The sequence below is a fragment of the Scleropages formosus genome, chromosome 9 (assembly GCF_900964775.1).
Source record: "Scleropages formosus chromosome 9, fSclFor1.1, whole genome shotgun sequence".
In the NCBI taxonomy this organism is placed as follows: domain Eukaryota; kingdom Metazoa; phylum Chordata; class Actinopteri; order Osteoglossiformes; family Osteoglossidae; genus Scleropages; species Scleropages formosus.
Genome location: NC_041814.1, coordinates 31,798,075 through 31,815,208, shown reverse-complemented (window position 1 = coordinate 31,815,208; position 17,134 = coordinate 31,798,075). Strand labels below are relative to the sequence as shown.

The window sequence follows — 17,134 nt, the reverse complement described above, 5'->3', positions numbered from 1 at the left end:
GAGGGGCAGGTGGGTCATGAAAGGTCCGAAGGTCCCAGCGGAAACGACGCTTTGCGGGGACTGGTGTGATAGCTGCTGATACCAAGACCCATAAATACAACTGGAACCACACACCCTCTGTACCAATAACGTGAGGTCTGCGCAGGCGCTCTGGTAATCAGTGCCCGAAAAACTGTAAAACTTCATTCTTTCGCTTCCTGGACCAGTTAACTTGATTGGAACCCAAACCCTAACCCTAGCTCAAACCCCTAACAATACCAAATACAAGCAGTCACTCCCAATTCCTCCGAAACTCTCCCAGTAACTGATGCTGGTCAATGGGACGCACACGCTCTCCTGGACGAGCTGCACGTTCTTTTGGCTACACTGGCCATGCGCTCAGCTGGCTGGATGACTAAGCTCCATCTGAGCTGCCTAACGGCCCCTCGTGAACATCTAACCACAGAGACATGAGATGGATGAGTGTCGTGCCTAAGAGCAGGGTTGCCCAACCTGCAGGGGTGCAGCGGCCTTTGGAGTTTCTTCATAACTCCCACTCCGTCATGAGGATGACATGAAGGTCAAAAATAACCGGCCGTAAGCCTTGCTGCACTTTTATTGTTTAAAGAGCTATAAAATCTAATCTGTCACTGAATGCGTGGTTATTTTGGCACCGAAGGGTCTCTGGTTCTCAGTCACTCCCCCAATTGACTAATGTGGTCCGCCGCTACTGGTGTTTCACAGCACTGCAATGATCTGAGTCCAGATAAAACTGCACTGGATCAACCTTTGAGCAACTTATGAGGCCTCGGGTCGTTCCGTACTCAGCCGTTTACTACGGATGTATGATGTGTGCTGTTCGTTCGCAAGTCCTGCCTGATAAATGGCTGTTTCATATCTGCCAGTTACATAAGTAAGTAATCTTTATGAATTAGACACTTCAACACTGGCAACGTGTAAAATACATTTTAATATTTCCTTTATGCAGAGCCTTAACAAAGCTGTCATTTCGTAGTTACAAATGCTGAAAAATAGACATTTAAATAAATTCTTTTGACAGAGAAAGACAGGATGAAGAAACAGAAAACAAGCAGCACAGTAATACCTAGAACAAGTACAAGAACTACATGAAAAGTCCCGATTTTTCTGTTCTGTTTCTTCTGAAGTTTTACTTAAATATTGAAAGTCCATTACAGATGAAATATATCATTATTCATGCATGTGTGGATGATAACAGCAGAAAATGACTATTTATAAGCAGCATGAGAAATGTTAATGGGATCGCGTGGCCTCGCTGTGCAGTGCTGTTGTGCACATGGTTACGCACTTTGTACCATGCTGTTGCCAGTGTCCTTGTGGCCCTTCCAGGGCCCCGTAGCTCTGCTGCAGAGGCGGTTTTTTCCACTGAATGTTCAGGACTTTCTGCGATTTCGAGTCTGAGCGTGGGCTCATTAAAAACGTTCAGCTCGCACGTCCTCCTGTCTGCCTGCAGTTGCAGAGTCGCCGTTTGGCTCGGGTTCCATCTCGCCGTCCCAGGAAAGGGCCGGGTTGCTGTGCATCTCCAGCTCACCGTTGGCCCTTCCTGTGGTCCTGCACAGGGAGCTGTGGTTTCTCTTCTCCTCCTTCTGGCTGCTTTTGCAGCACGTACAGCAGCAACAGCAACGCCTGGAGCAGAAGGCAGTCATCGCAGTGACCATGCGGTCCATGGGTGACAGCGAATGCATCCAGTGTGGCAGGAAGTTCCAGGTGCGCAGCACGGGTGGGAGCCACCGAGGACGGTGGGACTGAAGGATGTTGACGATGATGACCAAGATCACCAGGACCAGGATGGGCACGCCCACACCCGCCAGGACCTGCCAGCCAGCCAGGGAGAGGCCAAAGACGACCAGCGGCAGGACCAGGAAGCAGAGGATGAGGTAGAACACTGCGAACCAGCGGTACTTGGCGGTGCGGTTGCCCAGAGCCTTGGCCAGGCGGATGGGGACTCGCATGAAGGGGATAGGGTACCAGATGATGATGCCAGCGATGTTGAAGAAGAAGTGGCAGAAGGCGATCTGAGCAAAGAAGCACATGTTCACATGAGGTGAACCAGAAGACAGAGATGCATTTGTTCATTTAGCTGATGCTTTTCTCCAAAAGTGAATACTATGTACTTGTACTGAGCCCACAGTTGTTCGTCAAACTACCTTACAATGCCAGATACACTAATAAGTACAAGGAGTTATTTCTCTGTCAATCAGTGAAATACACTCCCTCACATACATACACACTCACGCAGTGGGATGTTTGGAATGACCAGTTCATTCAGGAACACGTCTCTGTACTGTAGGAAGAAACCTACACATGAAAACTGAAGCACTCCACACATACTGAATGGGTTTGAACCCATGTCCCAATGCACCACCCAGGTGCTGTGAGACAACAGCACTACTACCTGTGCCACTGTACATACATAAACATGAAGACTCTCTCTTCCCAATCGTTCCAAGGCTGCAGCAGAAACCCACCTGCAAAGAGTTGCCCAATGTCTCCGGAGGACTGGCCATGGCAGCCAAAATGGCTGTGGTTGTGGTGCCGATGTTCGATCCTAGGGTCAGTGGATATGCCCTCTCGATGGTAATGACGCCAATTCCTGTGCAGAGTAACAGAACCCAGTGTCACAAACATGTCTGCGATAGACTGGCATCCAGTCCAGTCCCCTCAGCCTTGAGTAGTGATTTCCAGGTAGGCTCTGGACCCCTGCAACCCTGACTAGGAGAAGCAGTTAATGATAATGGCGAGATGGCCGGATCAGAAACTTGTGGCCATATTTGACACAGCGCTCGCTTGGGCCCATGCACAGGTGGCTCACCGACAAGTGGAGTAATGGCGGAGGTGAAGACCGAGCTGCTCTGCACGATGAAGGTCATTCCTGCCCCGACGACGATGGCCAGGTAGCCGGTCACCCATCCGAAGGGGAAAGGAAAGTCTGTGTGGAGGAGAGAACAGAGCCTCACTCATTAAGATGGGTCACGTTCAACTGCTGTATTTGGTGCAGAAGAGGGTTGTTGTGGAAGCCACATATGGAAACCCTTGGGAGCTGTTGGGGCATCGACAGCCCTTATCGTTGCGATCGTCATCAGTCAGTCATCAGTAATCACTGTTACTGCTGACCACTGTCCCTCTCACTGGACACAAGGTTGGCAACATATTTGGCAGATTTCACATGCCCAGTGGCACTAGATGGGGTGAGTTGGAACTGTAAATCAGACAACAATGCCATAAAGAAACGCCAAACTCTTTTGTGCCACGATGCCATATTCAGTGCAATTTCCTCCAAGATCAATTAAGTTTTTATCTATTCGTCAATGCAACATAAAGATAATAGTAATTTTTGTGGAAACCCTTATATTAGCTTTTCCAGCCCGATAAACCCTCAGAAAGATATTATTCCCTTGTCCTTTTGTGGATTATTGAAAATTCGTTATTTGTAGTAGATTAAACTCTGAATAAAGTGGTTCAAATACATTTAGTTTACCTTTGACCAAGGAATTTATACCACATTAATTTTCTGCTTCACCTGCTACAATCAAAATCTGGACTCAGACCTTTTCGCTGACTTGACCTCTGGACAAATATCTCTGACAACATCAGTGCAAGAACCTGGAACCTGTGATGAATATGTGTTGAGGACAAAGGCATAAGGGGCAGTATCTCACAGTGGGCATATTTCCCACAGCAAGTGTGCTCTGGCTGCGTCTGCCCGGCTTTAGTTTGTAAGATGTATCTGCAGTCTTCACTCAACACAAGGACATGCTCTCCGGTGCTGAGCAGCAATCTCCAGGAAGGAAGGACCGCATGCTTGGTGGACAACAGTTAAGACTTCTATCTATAGAGCTCTGTTACATACCTCTACATAGTCTGTCTAGGTGGCATTGAGGATCCTGAGCTAATGACTGAACACCAGTGGGCCTGTCCAAATGATTGCCTCTGTACTTGTGCAAAAAAAAAAAAAAAAAAAAAATCAAACACCTGTTCATTGATCTAATGACCTTCTGAGCCCATAATCAACCAACCCCTGTGATAAGAAGTACTTGTCTCCTTGGTTGCAATAAAGTACCTGCTGCCCTGATAAAATGTCTAATAATAACTGTGTTCTGGTCTGTTTAAATACCAGTCTTGCAGAGTCTATGGTCAAAGAGTTGCTTACCTGTATTGAGGATCTTCTTGATGACTATGGCCACCTGGCCCTTCAGCATGGAGTTGAGCAGCTTGACGATGAGGATGAGGCATGTGCACAAGATAAGCAAGGAGAGCACCAGCAGGATGAGGCCCACGGCCAAGTCTGGCAGGGTGGTGTTGGCAAAGATATGTTTGCCTGAGAGAGGAACCAGACGGCATGGTCAGTAGTAGCATGCCACATACCGTTGTGTCCTACAAAGCACTGAAAGTGTGGATAGTAAAGAAGAGGACAACCAGCAACTAGATGTCTGAACTCAATCACAGTGACAATGGATACACTATTTTATCACTAAGGGCTCAAGTGGAGGGTCCTTCAAGATGTGGGCAAGAGTTGACATCTGCTCAATGGCACTCAACTACAGGATGCCCAAAGCAACTTTCTCACATACAGCTTTATTTTACGGCACCTGAACAGGCACCGTGTTGCCTCAGAACTCCGTGGTTGTGGATTCCATAATGAATGAATATAATTTACATGTTAGAAAAGGTTTCCACAATGCGCCTATAATTTTTCTCAAAGGATAGAAACGCTTTAGCGGAAGCCGATGCAAACCTTATGTAGAATCAGAATGTGTGAGTGGAAAATGCGTGGTACAAGGGAGGAGACTGAGGCTGAAAGCTGGGACTGATTTCCCCAGAGTTAATCCAAGGTGTGCTCAACTGTCTGCTGATAGCAAAGGGCCCTTTGTTGACTGGTCCCACACCTGCCTGCTAACTCTCAGGTGGTCGCTGGACGAGGAAGAATAGGCCCCTTGAAGAGGCAGCGGGGAATGAGGGACAAAGGGAGGGGGCTTTTTATTTAGTGCTCAGTGGACTTGAAAGAGAGCCATTGTTCCACAAATGGGAAGCCAAGACTCCGCTCTTGGGTTGCACTCTGGCTCCACCTCCAATTGATCTCAGGTGTCAGCTGACCATGAATGCATTCCTAACTGCTGTCCTTGTCCTACAGATAGCCCATGCACTGACGCTATAGCAGTGTGGGAGGACGTGGTGCCTGGGTCTCAGGAGGATACTTTCTACAAAAAGTGCCGTGTAAAAGAACTGTTGGATAAATAAGTTCTCTGGAAAAGCAATCCTCCCAAGAAAGGAGGCAAACACTGTAAATTGCTCAGGTTAAACTTGTCCCAGGTGAGTGACTTTGACCCATGGGCTCAGGATCAGAGCAGAAGTCACTGTCTGTTCCCATCAGAGTTGGACACCTACATCTCTCCAGGTTGATCTTCTTGGTAACGTTCATCAGCGTCCACGTCACATTGCCGTCCGTCCAGCAGAACTCGATGGAGGTACAGTTGTCCTGACCCGGAACGGTCACGTTCTGCAAGGTCTGAAACACCATGTAAACTTTATTTAAAAAAAAAAAAAAAAAAACATGGAGGCAACACAAGAATGACATTGATAACTATGTAGAGTCATCATTGTGTGTTGCTGTGGAGGGAGTGTTGGCTAAATGAGTAAATGTAAAAGTACTCAAAAAAGTCTGATATAAAATGATCAACACAAATCATTAATTAGGAATTAATGAACCCTAGAGGTTGGACACATACTCTGGTCTTCAGAGATGAACCCTCTCCTGAGAGTTATTGATTATTACTATTTATGGTGATCATAAATCAATAAAATGCCGAAAGAAAATGCTGCACTTTTCAAGGCTGTTAAATGTTAACTTTGAGACACACCAAGCGCAAACACACTTCTCGTAGATGTGGCGACGTGTGCTCTTTCGGCTTTATGGTTCAGCTGGACTGAAGAACCCAGAAAGTATCTGTTGGAGTATCTTTCAGCCGCAGTCATTGGCTTAATACAACCGCTGGCATTGGTTGTTTACTTTGACAGTCACTGGTTGATTAATGGGGCAAGTCTAACAGTCACTCCACTTGGCCAAATACAACTAACACATGCTGATTGGGCTGAAAAAGACAAGCCTTTAAAGTTTCTGATTGGCTGAATAAAACCAGTCGTTGTTACACCGACACTCATTGGTTGATTTAGCGGGAAAGCTGAATTGGCTCACTTTTCTTGGTAACACTGACATTGATGAGTTTACCATGGTAAATGCTCTTCTTTTTTCTGTTAGTTTACCGGGACAATTGCTACCATCAAACTTATTTGTTGAACGAAGTCACGCCAATTGGTTGGTTTAAGAGGGGACGCCTTTCGGTCACGCTTATCGGCTGAATACAGACGCTGCCGCCGGTCGGTTGACCAGGTCGTTCCTACAGTCACACTTATTTGTCTAAACAGCCACGTTCATTAGTCGCCATAATGTAACACTCTTGAGAGTCTCTCTCATTGGTCAAGCACACCCACACTCATGGGCTGAATGCAGCCTCCATCATTGGTTGGTTATACTGTCAGTCATTCATTGGTTTGCCAAGTAGACCCATGCAGCTCTCGTTCAGACGTTCCCTTACCGTCGTGGTATTTGTTTTACACCAGACCTTGATCAGGCTCTTGTTTTTCGCAGCTGGGTCTCCGGTGGCAATATCACTGATGACAGATTTGTCCAGCTGTGAGACAGATACCCCAAAATTTCCTTTAAATGCCACTACACTCACATAAAAAGGAGGGTCAGTGCTGAGTGAAATTCTGTAGGTTTAAAAATCCCAACACTGGCTCTGTCTGTTGGTAAAGGTATTGAAATCAGTCCACATTCAGCTGCATATATGACGTTCTTCTTAAATGGAAATATTGGTGAGGATAAAAACTGAATAGAATGATACACAAAAGGGTCAGAGCAATGAGTGAGCAGTGTCTATAAGTGTTGCCTTACAGTCTGAAGGTCCTGGGTTCAGATCCTATTTCTGTTGGTAGGTTGAAACAGGGTACTGAAGCTGAACTGATACAGTAAAAATACCGTGCTGTGTATGTATATATCAATAGAGGTTAGTTACAGGTTCTCTTTGTGCTGGTGCAGCAGGCAGTGCGGGTGGCCCACAACCTGTCACCTTTGTTCACACGTGCTTCAAATCCAGCTCAGTGTGTGTGGACTTTGTGTTGCACTGCTGTGATGTATTGAAGTGTGAATGACTGTAAGCTGTTCACTGTACTGTATCTAACGCCGTAAGTCACCTTGGAGTCCAGGTGTCCCGTAAGCACTAGTTAATGATCGTTGTATGTTGCTCTGGAGAAAAGTGTGGATGGATGTAAATGTCAATGTTCCCTACTGGAGGAGCTCCAGGCCGACCTGGATGATGGAATCGGTGAGCGGGTCAGTGATGACGTTGAGCAGGTCGGGCGCATTTTCGCCACTCTCGATGTGGAAGGAGTCGATGAGAAGCTTGGTAAGTTTATAGAGGAAGCCCGAGGCCACCTCCAGGGGCAGCAGGATGATGACCGACAGCCAGTTGAAGAAATCGTGCACGGTGGCACCCCCAAAGGCCCTGGACGTGGTGGGAGGGGGTGGAGAAAATGCGTTTAGACCCTAAAAACATCCTTTGGACGATCTTGATGTCCTGAGCCAAATATCCAAGAGAATCAACTTCAATACTACACCTCAACTTTACTGGGAAGTGGCTAGACTTTCTTAAGATAACGAGCGTTTCAGTGTAGTTATAATACAGCGGACAGAACGGTATCCCAGAGAGGGAACACACCAGTACACACCTGCGAAACTCATTTCTGTCTCCCGCCTGCATCATTGCCACAATGGTGTTGGTGACCGACGTCCCGATGTTGGTTCCCATGATGATCGGCACAGCGTACTTGACCTGCAGCACTGGTGCACACAGAGAAGAGATATCAGAGTGAACACTTTGTCTATCGCACAGGGGAGATGGATGAACAGCCTTACAGACACATCTCGGCACTCACGCCTTGTCTGAAAAGCTTGACACAGCTGACGCTAGTACAAATACACATGCTGCTTACATCGTGAATTATCAAGATACAAATATTTTCCAGCTTATTTACTTTTAACTGCATTTTGTTCAACAACAAATTTGCTAAAATTTCTGTTTTGAGCAAGGGCGTGACCTGTGTTTACACAACCAACATATATATGGCAAGAAAGAGGACCCAGACAGATGAGGAGTATGGAACTTCCGTAATCCAGCTCATTATGGGAGGTTATTTGTGGTGTTTCCGAGTGTTGGAGGCCAGTAACAAGTTGAGGAACGTTGCATGTGTTTATGGGATGAACTGCTCAGCAAATGGCATTAAACAGGAGTCACTATAATGAGACCGCTGGGTTTGAAAGCACCGCATCATCCTGGAAAACGTCTCCTGTGGACAGCACATCCCAGTAATGTCTCAAGCATCTCAGCCCAGATTCACCAACCACACTATAAGTTTTCATTTTTATGTGGCTCGGCGTTATTAAGTCTGTCAAATTAAAAGAGTGACTTTGCGTTTGTGGACTGAAGAGATGAGGCCAGTTGTGTTTGCAAACGAAGGAGACGGTGTGGCAGCGCTAGTGCTTTATCTGGTACAAATGGGTGTGTGTGAGAACTTTAAAGGTGAGAGTATTCACTATTAGTCTCCAGTGCAATGGTTTAGTATAATGATTAGTAACAAATACACGCACACGGACTGAAACCACTTGTCCCAACTGGGGTCGCGGCAAACTGGAGCCTAACCCGGCAACACAGGGCCCAAGGCTGGAGAGGGAGGGGACACACCCAGGACAGGATGCCAGGCCATCACTAGGCACACCAAGCGGGACACGAACCCCAGACCTACCAGAGAACGGGACTTGGCCAAACCCGCTGCAGCACCGCAGCACCGCACCCCCCTCAGTAACAAATAAAACTTCTTAAACATTTCAGTGTGTTGGTGAGCTCATGTGCTTTTTGGAAGCTGGACAAAGACTGCCGGGGATGGAGAGCACTCTGATGTACACTGTACTTTGATTAAATGTACACCTTCCAAGAAAAAAAATGTACTAGTGATCTTACAAGACATGGCCTGTTTGTAATGTGTTTCTAAAAGGGATTTAATTCTCATTACAGGGTTGTTGGTGTTAGCAGTGGGATATAAACCTATAACTGGAAATCAAATGGATGAGAAGTAAATGAGGCAAGTCTTCACTAAAGCAGTCAAGAGCAATGTGGAATAAGACCAATGTGTGACGGCTCTGCACACTGGAGGGGGGAGGCTGGAGCAGCAATCCAACGAGTGTCGTGCAAAAGCAATTTTTATGCTGATGGGGTTCTAGTCACTGCCTTTTGTATAAGGAATCAGCGTTAAAGTCTCACCACTACCATACATTCTTACCACCAAGCACAGCTGCCAGCAGGGGCCACATACTCTCTCAGTACCACTTAGCCTTCTATTACTGTATATACTGTACTCTGACTCTATTGCTGTCATTTGTGTTATTATATATGCTCTGTATGCCTGCAGGACATGTATGTGTGTGTTTAAGTGGGTGTTTAAGGACATGTGAATGGAGGCTGCACTTACGGCCAGAAGACACCATGCTGACTACGATGGATGAGGAGGTACTCGAGCTTTGAACCAGCACGGTGACCATGAGGCCGATCACCAGGCCGGCCACTGGGTTCGACAGCACCGCGTTATCCTTGAAGATGTCTCCTGCGGCTTTTCCTGCGGACACCACATCCCAGCAATGTCTGCTCAAGCATCTCGGCTCACATTCACCAAGCACACCGACAGACAACGCACATGGATCTCTCTGAAAACTGGGGCATGTCGGAAGGGAACTCATCGCTGCTCTGCCTCGACCTCGTGGTGCTCCACAGCGAGGCGTGAGGGTGCAAATAAGTTTACCTCCGACGAGTTGGAAGGCTGAGCTCAGGATGTCCAGGGAGCACACAAACAAGTAGAGGAGCCCCAGCAGTACGATGAACTTCCCAATGGCCATCAGCACCCGGAGCACCTTGCCTTTGGTGTCCAGTTCTGTGGGATCAGGACAAGGGCAGTCAGAGAGGCAGGTGCTCAACGGCCACAAGCTCATCTTCCATGATCTGAGGGAGGACGACTGCTGGCCTTCATCACCCCCGTACGTTTCCTACTTTAACTGAACACTGTGTCTAAGTACATATTGACTTATTCATTGTCACCCAGACATTTTGCTGATACTTGTTAGCAGCTTCCAATGATTTACCCACTGATGTTGCTGAGTCACTTTTCACTGGAGTGATCCAGAGCGAGTACCTTGCTTCAGAGTACAGCAGTAGTTTTCAAGTCCAAAGGCAAACTGCTCCTCTAGGCAGGCAGCTCATCAGCTCACCTGACCACTTGACCCCTGTGTCCTGCAGTTCTGGGATATCCCACGGGTCATCTTCCTCTACATCTTGCTTGTCGTCCATAAGGTCCATGGTGGAGACGGCCGGGAGGACGGTCGAGCCCTTTTCCAGAGCGTCGCTTTTGTCTGCCAGGGGTCAAGGTGGGGGAAGGAGGGAGAGAGAGACCCGGAGGTTAGAAGTCACGGCCGAGTCAAGAGCGGCACGTCTCGGCCGTTTGCGGGAGGAACCTACCGGGAAGTTCCGCGGGGCTCTTGGAGCCGTCCCCTATTTCGGGCCGAGGCATTTTCTGGGAAAAGAGAATCACGTACATCACTGTTCACGCTGCAGGATCATGTAGGGACAACAGAAGTTCTCACGGGAAGCTGAAAGATTGGTGAAACACCCATCGCTTTATATGAGAAATGCACTTATCCAATGGGAGAGAATGACTGATTCAGTTTGAACGGAGAAAACGGCACGGCAGCGCGGTGAAGAACTGGGCCGAAATTCTGACTGCACAAATTCAGTTTGTTTCTTCTGAGGCCCACATGTGAAACCTTACAATGATTCCTCGCTCGTGTCCAGCTGCGTAGAGCAGGTTTCAATGAAGGAACTGATGCTTCCTTAAAGCACTGTTCTGACTGAAGGCCCCTGTGTGTGCCGCCGTGTGTGTGTGTGTGTGTGTGTGTGTCTCACTAGTTGCTGCAGAATGAAAAACAGCAGGTGGCTTTTTACTCAGAGCCACAGCCCGAGTTTCCCCAACAGTCAGCCCACGAGACTTTTTTGAATCATCTCAGTGGAGTCGATGAGCAGTTCAAACATCTCAGCCTCCGACACAAGAGCTCAGTGATTGTACTTCTACGTGAAATGAAGGGAAAGCAAATTCGGACACGGACAGTAATACGCTTGGTGTGCTAATGTTTCAGTGCCTGTTTCACAAACTATTTCTTGAAATTAGAAGGAAATATGTTATAAGAAAATATTTGTGAAAGTTTACATAAGATGTACAGTGTAGCACAATCACATCTCCTGTCGCTCAGATATGGAATGTTCTGATACTGCAGCTCAAGTGCGTGCACACACACATATATATACATACACCTACACGCGGACATGACATTTACTTTTATTCATGTAGCAGAAACAGAAACTTTGCTCCAAAGCAACGTCCATCTCAGAAAAATACGAGTTCGTTACATCAACAGAGATGCTGAGACGCAAACGCGTGATTCTAAAGTGCAGTTAGTTTGTTCTTTCCACCATATGAACCGGTGTTCACCACACGAGTAGCTCCGCAAAACTTTATCCGTTACTTAACAGCTCTAATCAACATTACTGAGCGTAAACACACACATGAACGTGCAGCTAAGAGATGATGGGAGAATGACTGTTCTGAACATAAAAACGATAAACATTCACATGACACAAGATGCTTCGTAAAGGTTTATCCATTACTCCACAATCCGTACCGACATACACACGGTATCAGTGACTAACCCTCCTACTGGTGTAGAAGAGAACTACTGGAATTTATGGAAACGGAACTCACCTGTAAGGTCTGAGAGACAAGTAGCAAGAAGCGGTGTAAAAGTGGTGTAAATGTACTCCTTGGAAGCGAACAGACAAGCTATTAGCTGAATGTCTTGCTGCTTGTGAGACTCAAGGTTTTATAGGCCTCACATGGGGGGGGGGGGGGGTGTGTGGGGGGAGGCTGAACCTTTGGCTGCTCAAGGTTCCTCAAAGGAGAGAGGGATGGGGGGGGGCAGAACAGGTACACTGACACATATTACATAATAATACTGCATTCCAACTGACTGTAATAGTCTTTAATATTAGGCAGTAGGCAGGATAAATTCTATGTTTTAAGTCTAGGTATATTACATATAACCATTCAATGTATTTATTCAATTTATTTTTATAGAGCACTTCTCACACAGTGGCACAGAGAGCTTGAAGAAAGGCATTCTGATTATTATTATTATTATTATTAGTAGGAGTAGAATAAGAATGTCGTAGTAACTAAACCGTATTTATGTGCAGTTTTTAAACAGTGTTAGATGTTCGCTTGGTTAAAGACTCCAGTAACATAATAAGCAGCAAAGCGATGCTTTTCCCCCGGTTTTGACTGATAACACCGATTTACCTTGTTCAGCTGTCCCTGCAAACCTTTGAAATGAGCTCGTGGAGCTCAGTGCTGCCGATTAAACGGGAATGAAGACGCTTGTGGGGATTAAGATCGTCGAAACGTATAGATTCTGCACTGTGAAAACTGGCAGCATTTCATTCCACATTGAGCCCCGAAAGTGGATGATATGTGTTATTATGATATGTGTTAATATTTTAGTTACTCTGCAATCGAGCGTGGGTGTTATAAAACAAAGTAATTAACTGAGGTAAAATGCAACATAGTTTTTACAACATTCTCAGCTGCAAAAAAGAAAAAGGATCACGTATATTACCGGAATCACAGTAAAAACAGTGTGTGCCTGCGGTGGTGTGTTAGGTGGAGCCCGAGGCCAGGGTGACTCCACAGAGTGTGTGCGATAAAGGAGCCACAGTGTGTTTTTTACAGTGCGCCTCTGCTCCCCGCGGGCTGTAAAAGTAAAGTCGTACCGAGACCCGGGATGTGTGCGTTCTCGCACCGCTGGGAGGACCTCCGCCGTTAACGCAGTTCTAGAAAAAAAGGCACTTGAGCAAGTGTGCGGCAGGGATTCAATCCTGCATCTAACCGCTGCGCCACCTGCTGGCCCCTAAACCATCGTGGTGTGGAAATGCTGCGTCGGAGCCTTCTGGGCCCGTTAGTGTCCCGGTTTGTCCCGGTTTAATAACCAGTTCTAACTCTAGGTGGTGTGTGTGTGCGTGTGCATTTTATTTCATTTATGATGCACGCACTTGCAAAGCGCACACGCAGTTCAGGAGCTGCGGCCGGGAGAATGAGGGCCACCGCTCGAACCTGAGCGAGTGGGACATATTTCATTAAGAGCTCACTAGACGCACCGGTACCTGCTGGAAAATGAGCGTCGGGCGGAAAGCGCTCAGGGCGCACGTTCCCTGCGGAGGACAGAGGGCGAAGGTCGTCAGAGCGGGCCCCTCGGGCGCTCGCTGGAACCCGGCCTCCGTCACGGGGGGACAAAGTGTAAAACACAGCGTTGCCCGCAAACGCAGGGAAATACAAACAGACCCTGCAGTGTGTCGGAGTGACAGAGCTGTGTGTCACATTAGGTCATTGAGCTGACACTCTTCTCCAAAGGACCTTAGAGTGTTGAGCTACTCTCAGTTATTCAGAGTAAGTACTTTACTCAAGGCTACTAGAGCCAGAGGTGAGGCTCAAACCCACAACCTTTGGGTCCAAGGGCAGCAGCTCTAAGCTCTACAGCACAATCAGAGAACAAGGCGGAAGTTCACTCCATCAGCGGGAGGGACTTGAACGTCGACACGTGATTGCAGAGCACGATGAATACGTCACATAGCACGGTAAAAAGCAGGGTACGTTACACAAGTACCGGTATGCAGGCTTTTCACTTATTCAACTGAAAATTACTAGAAATCGTTAAGAAAATGTAAAAATGCTACATTTTGACATGATACACATTTAAAATGAAATGACACACATTTACTGGGCACTTACACCGTGAGGGAGGGACGTGAGGGACGCAGGATGCGCTCATAATACGCAAAGTTGAACATTAATCGTTGCAAAGAATGTTACGTTCTGGTGCGTTGCTGTTGCTGCTCTGGAAGCTTCCGTCATTGTTTACAGGGGCCCAGCTGTCACTGACCCTTCATCCTGCCAATCATCTTCATCGATGACATCGACACAAACCTCCCAGCCAATGAGCATCAAGGCAGAGAAAGAATTTGAAACAAGTGGCGTTTTGGGTGTTTTGCTGAATGTTGTGAATTTTGAGCCTTCGCCGACTTTGCTGTGTGTTTCGGTTCTTGTGTTTGCTTTGCCTCACTGTGTTTGTACCTGAAAAACACGCAGAAAAGCACACTTCTCCCTGTTCACGCCTCATAGGTGCACTTGGGGAGAGCGGACAGGTAAAGGTGACGTGACGCACACCTGTTTGGGGAGTCTGGACCGCACCGGGTTGGGGTGAGTGTCAACACACTAGTGCGTTTGGGTCGTTCCGGTGTCCCCTGACGCTGAAGCCCCTCCTCTGTCTCTCTCTTTGTTTGTTTGGTTCACTTGGAATAATCTGTGTTGCCTTAGTTACATTTGTTTGGTTTTGCTTTGTTTGGTCCTTTGGCACCAGTCGGGTTCCTTTCCCCGTGTGTGTGTGTGTGTGTGCGCGCGTGTGTGCATACAGTATATTGACATGTATCTTCAGTTTTTCACACATTTCACTTATTCATGTAATAAATCAGTGCTGCACCAAAAATCCTGGCTTTCTTCAATTCCTTTGGTCTCCATCCAAACCAATGGCCTTCAGGACGCTCAACGCTACACCCTTTACCCCCAGACACCCTGGGATCGTAACAAATTTTTAAGTTGCTCTGGAGGGAAGAATGAGCAGAAATAAATTATTTTTATTATTAGTTTTATTATTATTATTACTATATAATGCACTTTGAACAAGGGAATATAAATGTGATAGAAATGCAAGATACTTACTGACAGACATTTACATTTTTCTCTGATTTCTGACACATCATCCAATTATTTTACTGTCTGGTCTGAGGTTCTCTTTTCTGTCACCATAATTACCCACAATCCTGGGTCTGTACACTACATCACTTAAAGTAATTTACTACCAGCAGGGTAATTTTACTGTATCAATTGAAGAGAAGTACCTTTACAAAGGGTTGTACAGCAAGAGGTGGTATTAACTCAGGACCTTCTTCTGGAAAGTGATGGCTCTTGCCATCATGCGGCCTTGTTTTAATTGTGCATGTATTTTTGTACGGTAGCAGGTGCAGAGCACCATGTTTACCCCTTTGGAGGTCAAAGGACAAGCAGTGTTAGTCTGAGCTTCCATGTCGCCAGTCTGCCAGGTGAATCATGTCCAGAGCTGATTCTGCACATGTTCCAAGAGCTGAATTGATAAAGTTTATGCAGGACATGTGGTGCATTTATTGACTCTGTCGATTTAATGCACCAAAGGCATAAATACAATCATCATGAATCACAAGTTTCCATGACTCACAGTCTTCAATTCCAAATTTGTTTGAATTTGTTTGCAGTTGGTGCCACATGGCTGCATGTGGGTTTCTTTGCAGCTTCCCCGTTGGACTGCACAGCCACAGACATTTAGCAAAAAGGAAGACGTGGGACTTGACCTCCTTCAAGGGGTGTTCCACAGGGCTCAGTACTGGGCCCCCTACGCTTCTGCATCTACACCTCCTCCCTCAGTCCTCTCACTGCCTCCCACAGATTGTCCTACCACTTCCACGCCGATGATACCCAGCTCTTCCTCTCGTTACCCACGGGAAGGAGTGGGGTTGGCTACCTGGATGTCTGATCACCACCTACAACTGAAGCTCTCCAAAACTGAGATCCTTCAGAACCCAACATGTTCATCCTCCTGTCGAGAGCTCTCTACGAAACTGGACAACTCACTCAGTTTGACGACCTCATCGGCTAAGAGACCGGGAGTAACGATTGGCTCAGGTGAGTCTTTCTTTCAGCCTGCATAACTTTCACTGGATTCACCATTATCTCACAGCAAACTGTCCTCTCACACTCTCCCTCCTGGTCCAGGCCATGGTGACATCTTTCTGGACTGCCGTAGCTCTCTTCTCTACTCCTTCATCCTCTGCCATCAAGCTTCTCCAGCTGATACAGAAGGCAGCGAACCGCAACGGAAAGCTCATTAGTGCTCAGGTTTGGAGGAATGAGCTACCTACATTTACATTTACATTTATTCATTTATCAGATGCTTTTCTCCAAAGTGACGAACATCTCCTAATGTATTCATTACATTAGGAGAAAGAGACATGGCTGCAGACGTGATTCTTAAGTAAACCTAGTTTGTTTCCACTTTATGCTCCGATGTCCATCACACGAGTAGGTGCACAGGACTCAGGATGAATGATCACCTCCCTACAGTTTTTTTTTTTTTTTTTGCCTGTGCCTTTTCTTACCTTTTTTACCTGTCCCCCTCAGAGCTGCTGAATCCCTCCCACACTGAAGCAGGGTCTTGACCTCATGTCTTTGAGAGCCACTTCTCTCCTGATCTCCTGACAGCTCCAGCAGTCAGCCCAACACCATCTGCTATGATCATCTGTGTATTTGCTATTTGAATTTAACATCTATAGGAGCTGCTGGAGGGATGTGAACCAGCAACATGGTGGTGTCAGACATACATAACCAGCAGGCTAAAATTCGTGGGCGTTCAAGCAAGGTGGCGCACGGTGATAAATTAATAAAGTCAATAATCTAATAACGGTGTTCTGAAGTTCAAGGCTAAACTCTTCATTAGTGGCACAAAAAGCTCTTATTGCAATCTGCTATCAGATTGTTTCACATCACAGTCACTTTCTGATGACTTTTCAAAATTCCAATTAATTGCCCCTCCTCCCCAACCTGAACACTTCTCTGGGTGTTATTTTCTCTTGATTAGTGGCACAGGTTGCCCCATGTGAGTGATGACACAACAACCGAGAGCACAGTGTTATCAACCGCTGTCATTATTCAGTTTTATTAACACCACTTGCCTGTGGGTGTTGGGTTATAGGGTCACCTCCATTTCAGTGTCATGCGTTCTAACAAACACTCACAAAAATCTTGAGCCTTTATTGACATGATA

At 46.6% G+C, this 17,134-nt stretch overlaps 1 protein-coding gene and 1 long non-coding RNA gene across 4 annotated transcripts; one reads left to right on the top strand and one right to left on the bottom strand.

The window, feature by feature from the left end:
• Positions 1–710: 710 nt before the first annotated feature.
• Positions 711–14,222, bottom strand: LOC108922731 (sodium-dependent phosphate transport protein 2B-like). 3 transcript variants are annotated; one of them, XM_018733055.2, is made up of 13 exons: positions 11,935–12,020; positions 10,638–10,692; positions 10,391–10,531; positions 9,928–10,056; positions 9,601–9,744; positions 7,804–7,915; positions 7,385–7,580; positions 6,612–6,707; positions 5,404–5,524; positions 4,169–4,336; positions 2,831–2,947; positions 2,487–2,611; positions 711–2,033 (listed from the first exon to the last, which is right to left on the bottom strand). In XM_018733055.2, the coding sequence occupies exons 2-13, from the start codon at positions 10,687–10,689 to the stop codon at positions 1,431–1,433; spliced, it is 2,004 nt and encodes a 667-aa protein (XP_018588571.1). In that variant the 5' UTR covers positions 10,690–10,692; positions 11,935–12,020; the 3' UTR covers positions 711–1,430. The 3 variants fall into 3 exon arrangements, with proteins under 3 accessions (XP_018588571.1, XP_018588570.1, XP_018588569.1); XM_018733054.1 differs by lacking the exon at positions 11,935–12,020 and adding an exon at positions 14,014–14,222 and having other exon boundaries at positions 9,601–10,056; XM_018733053.2 differs by having other exon boundaries at positions 9,601–10,056.
• Positions 14,223–15,640: 1,418 nt separating this feature from the next.
• Positions 15,641–16,585, top strand: LOC108922779 (uncharacterized). Its single transcript, XR_001965160.2, has 3 exons — positions 15,641–15,996; positions 16,087–16,209; positions 16,492–16,585. It is a non-coding gene; the product is annotated as an uncharacterized LOC108922779 (long non-coding RNA).
• The last annotated feature ends 549 nt before the right edge of the window (positions 16,586–17,134 follow it).

What these genes read in the sequence shown, in the direction of transcription:
- LOC108922731 (XM_018733054.1), bottom strand. Translation starts at nt 10,689, where the DNA reads ATGCCTCGGCCCGAAATAGGGGACGGCTCCAAGAGCCCCGCGGAACTT. An exon ending in CAGCATGGTGTCTTCTGGCC is followed by an intron (nt 7,916 to 9,600) that starts GTAAGTGCAGCC and finishes TGTGTGCACCAG; the next exon opens with TGCTGCAGGTCAAGTACGCT. An exon ending in GAAGATCAACCTGGAGAGAT is followed by an intron (nt 4,337 to 5,403) that starts GTAGGTGTCCAA and finishes TTCCTCTCTCAG; the next exon opens with GCAAACATATCTTTGCCAAC.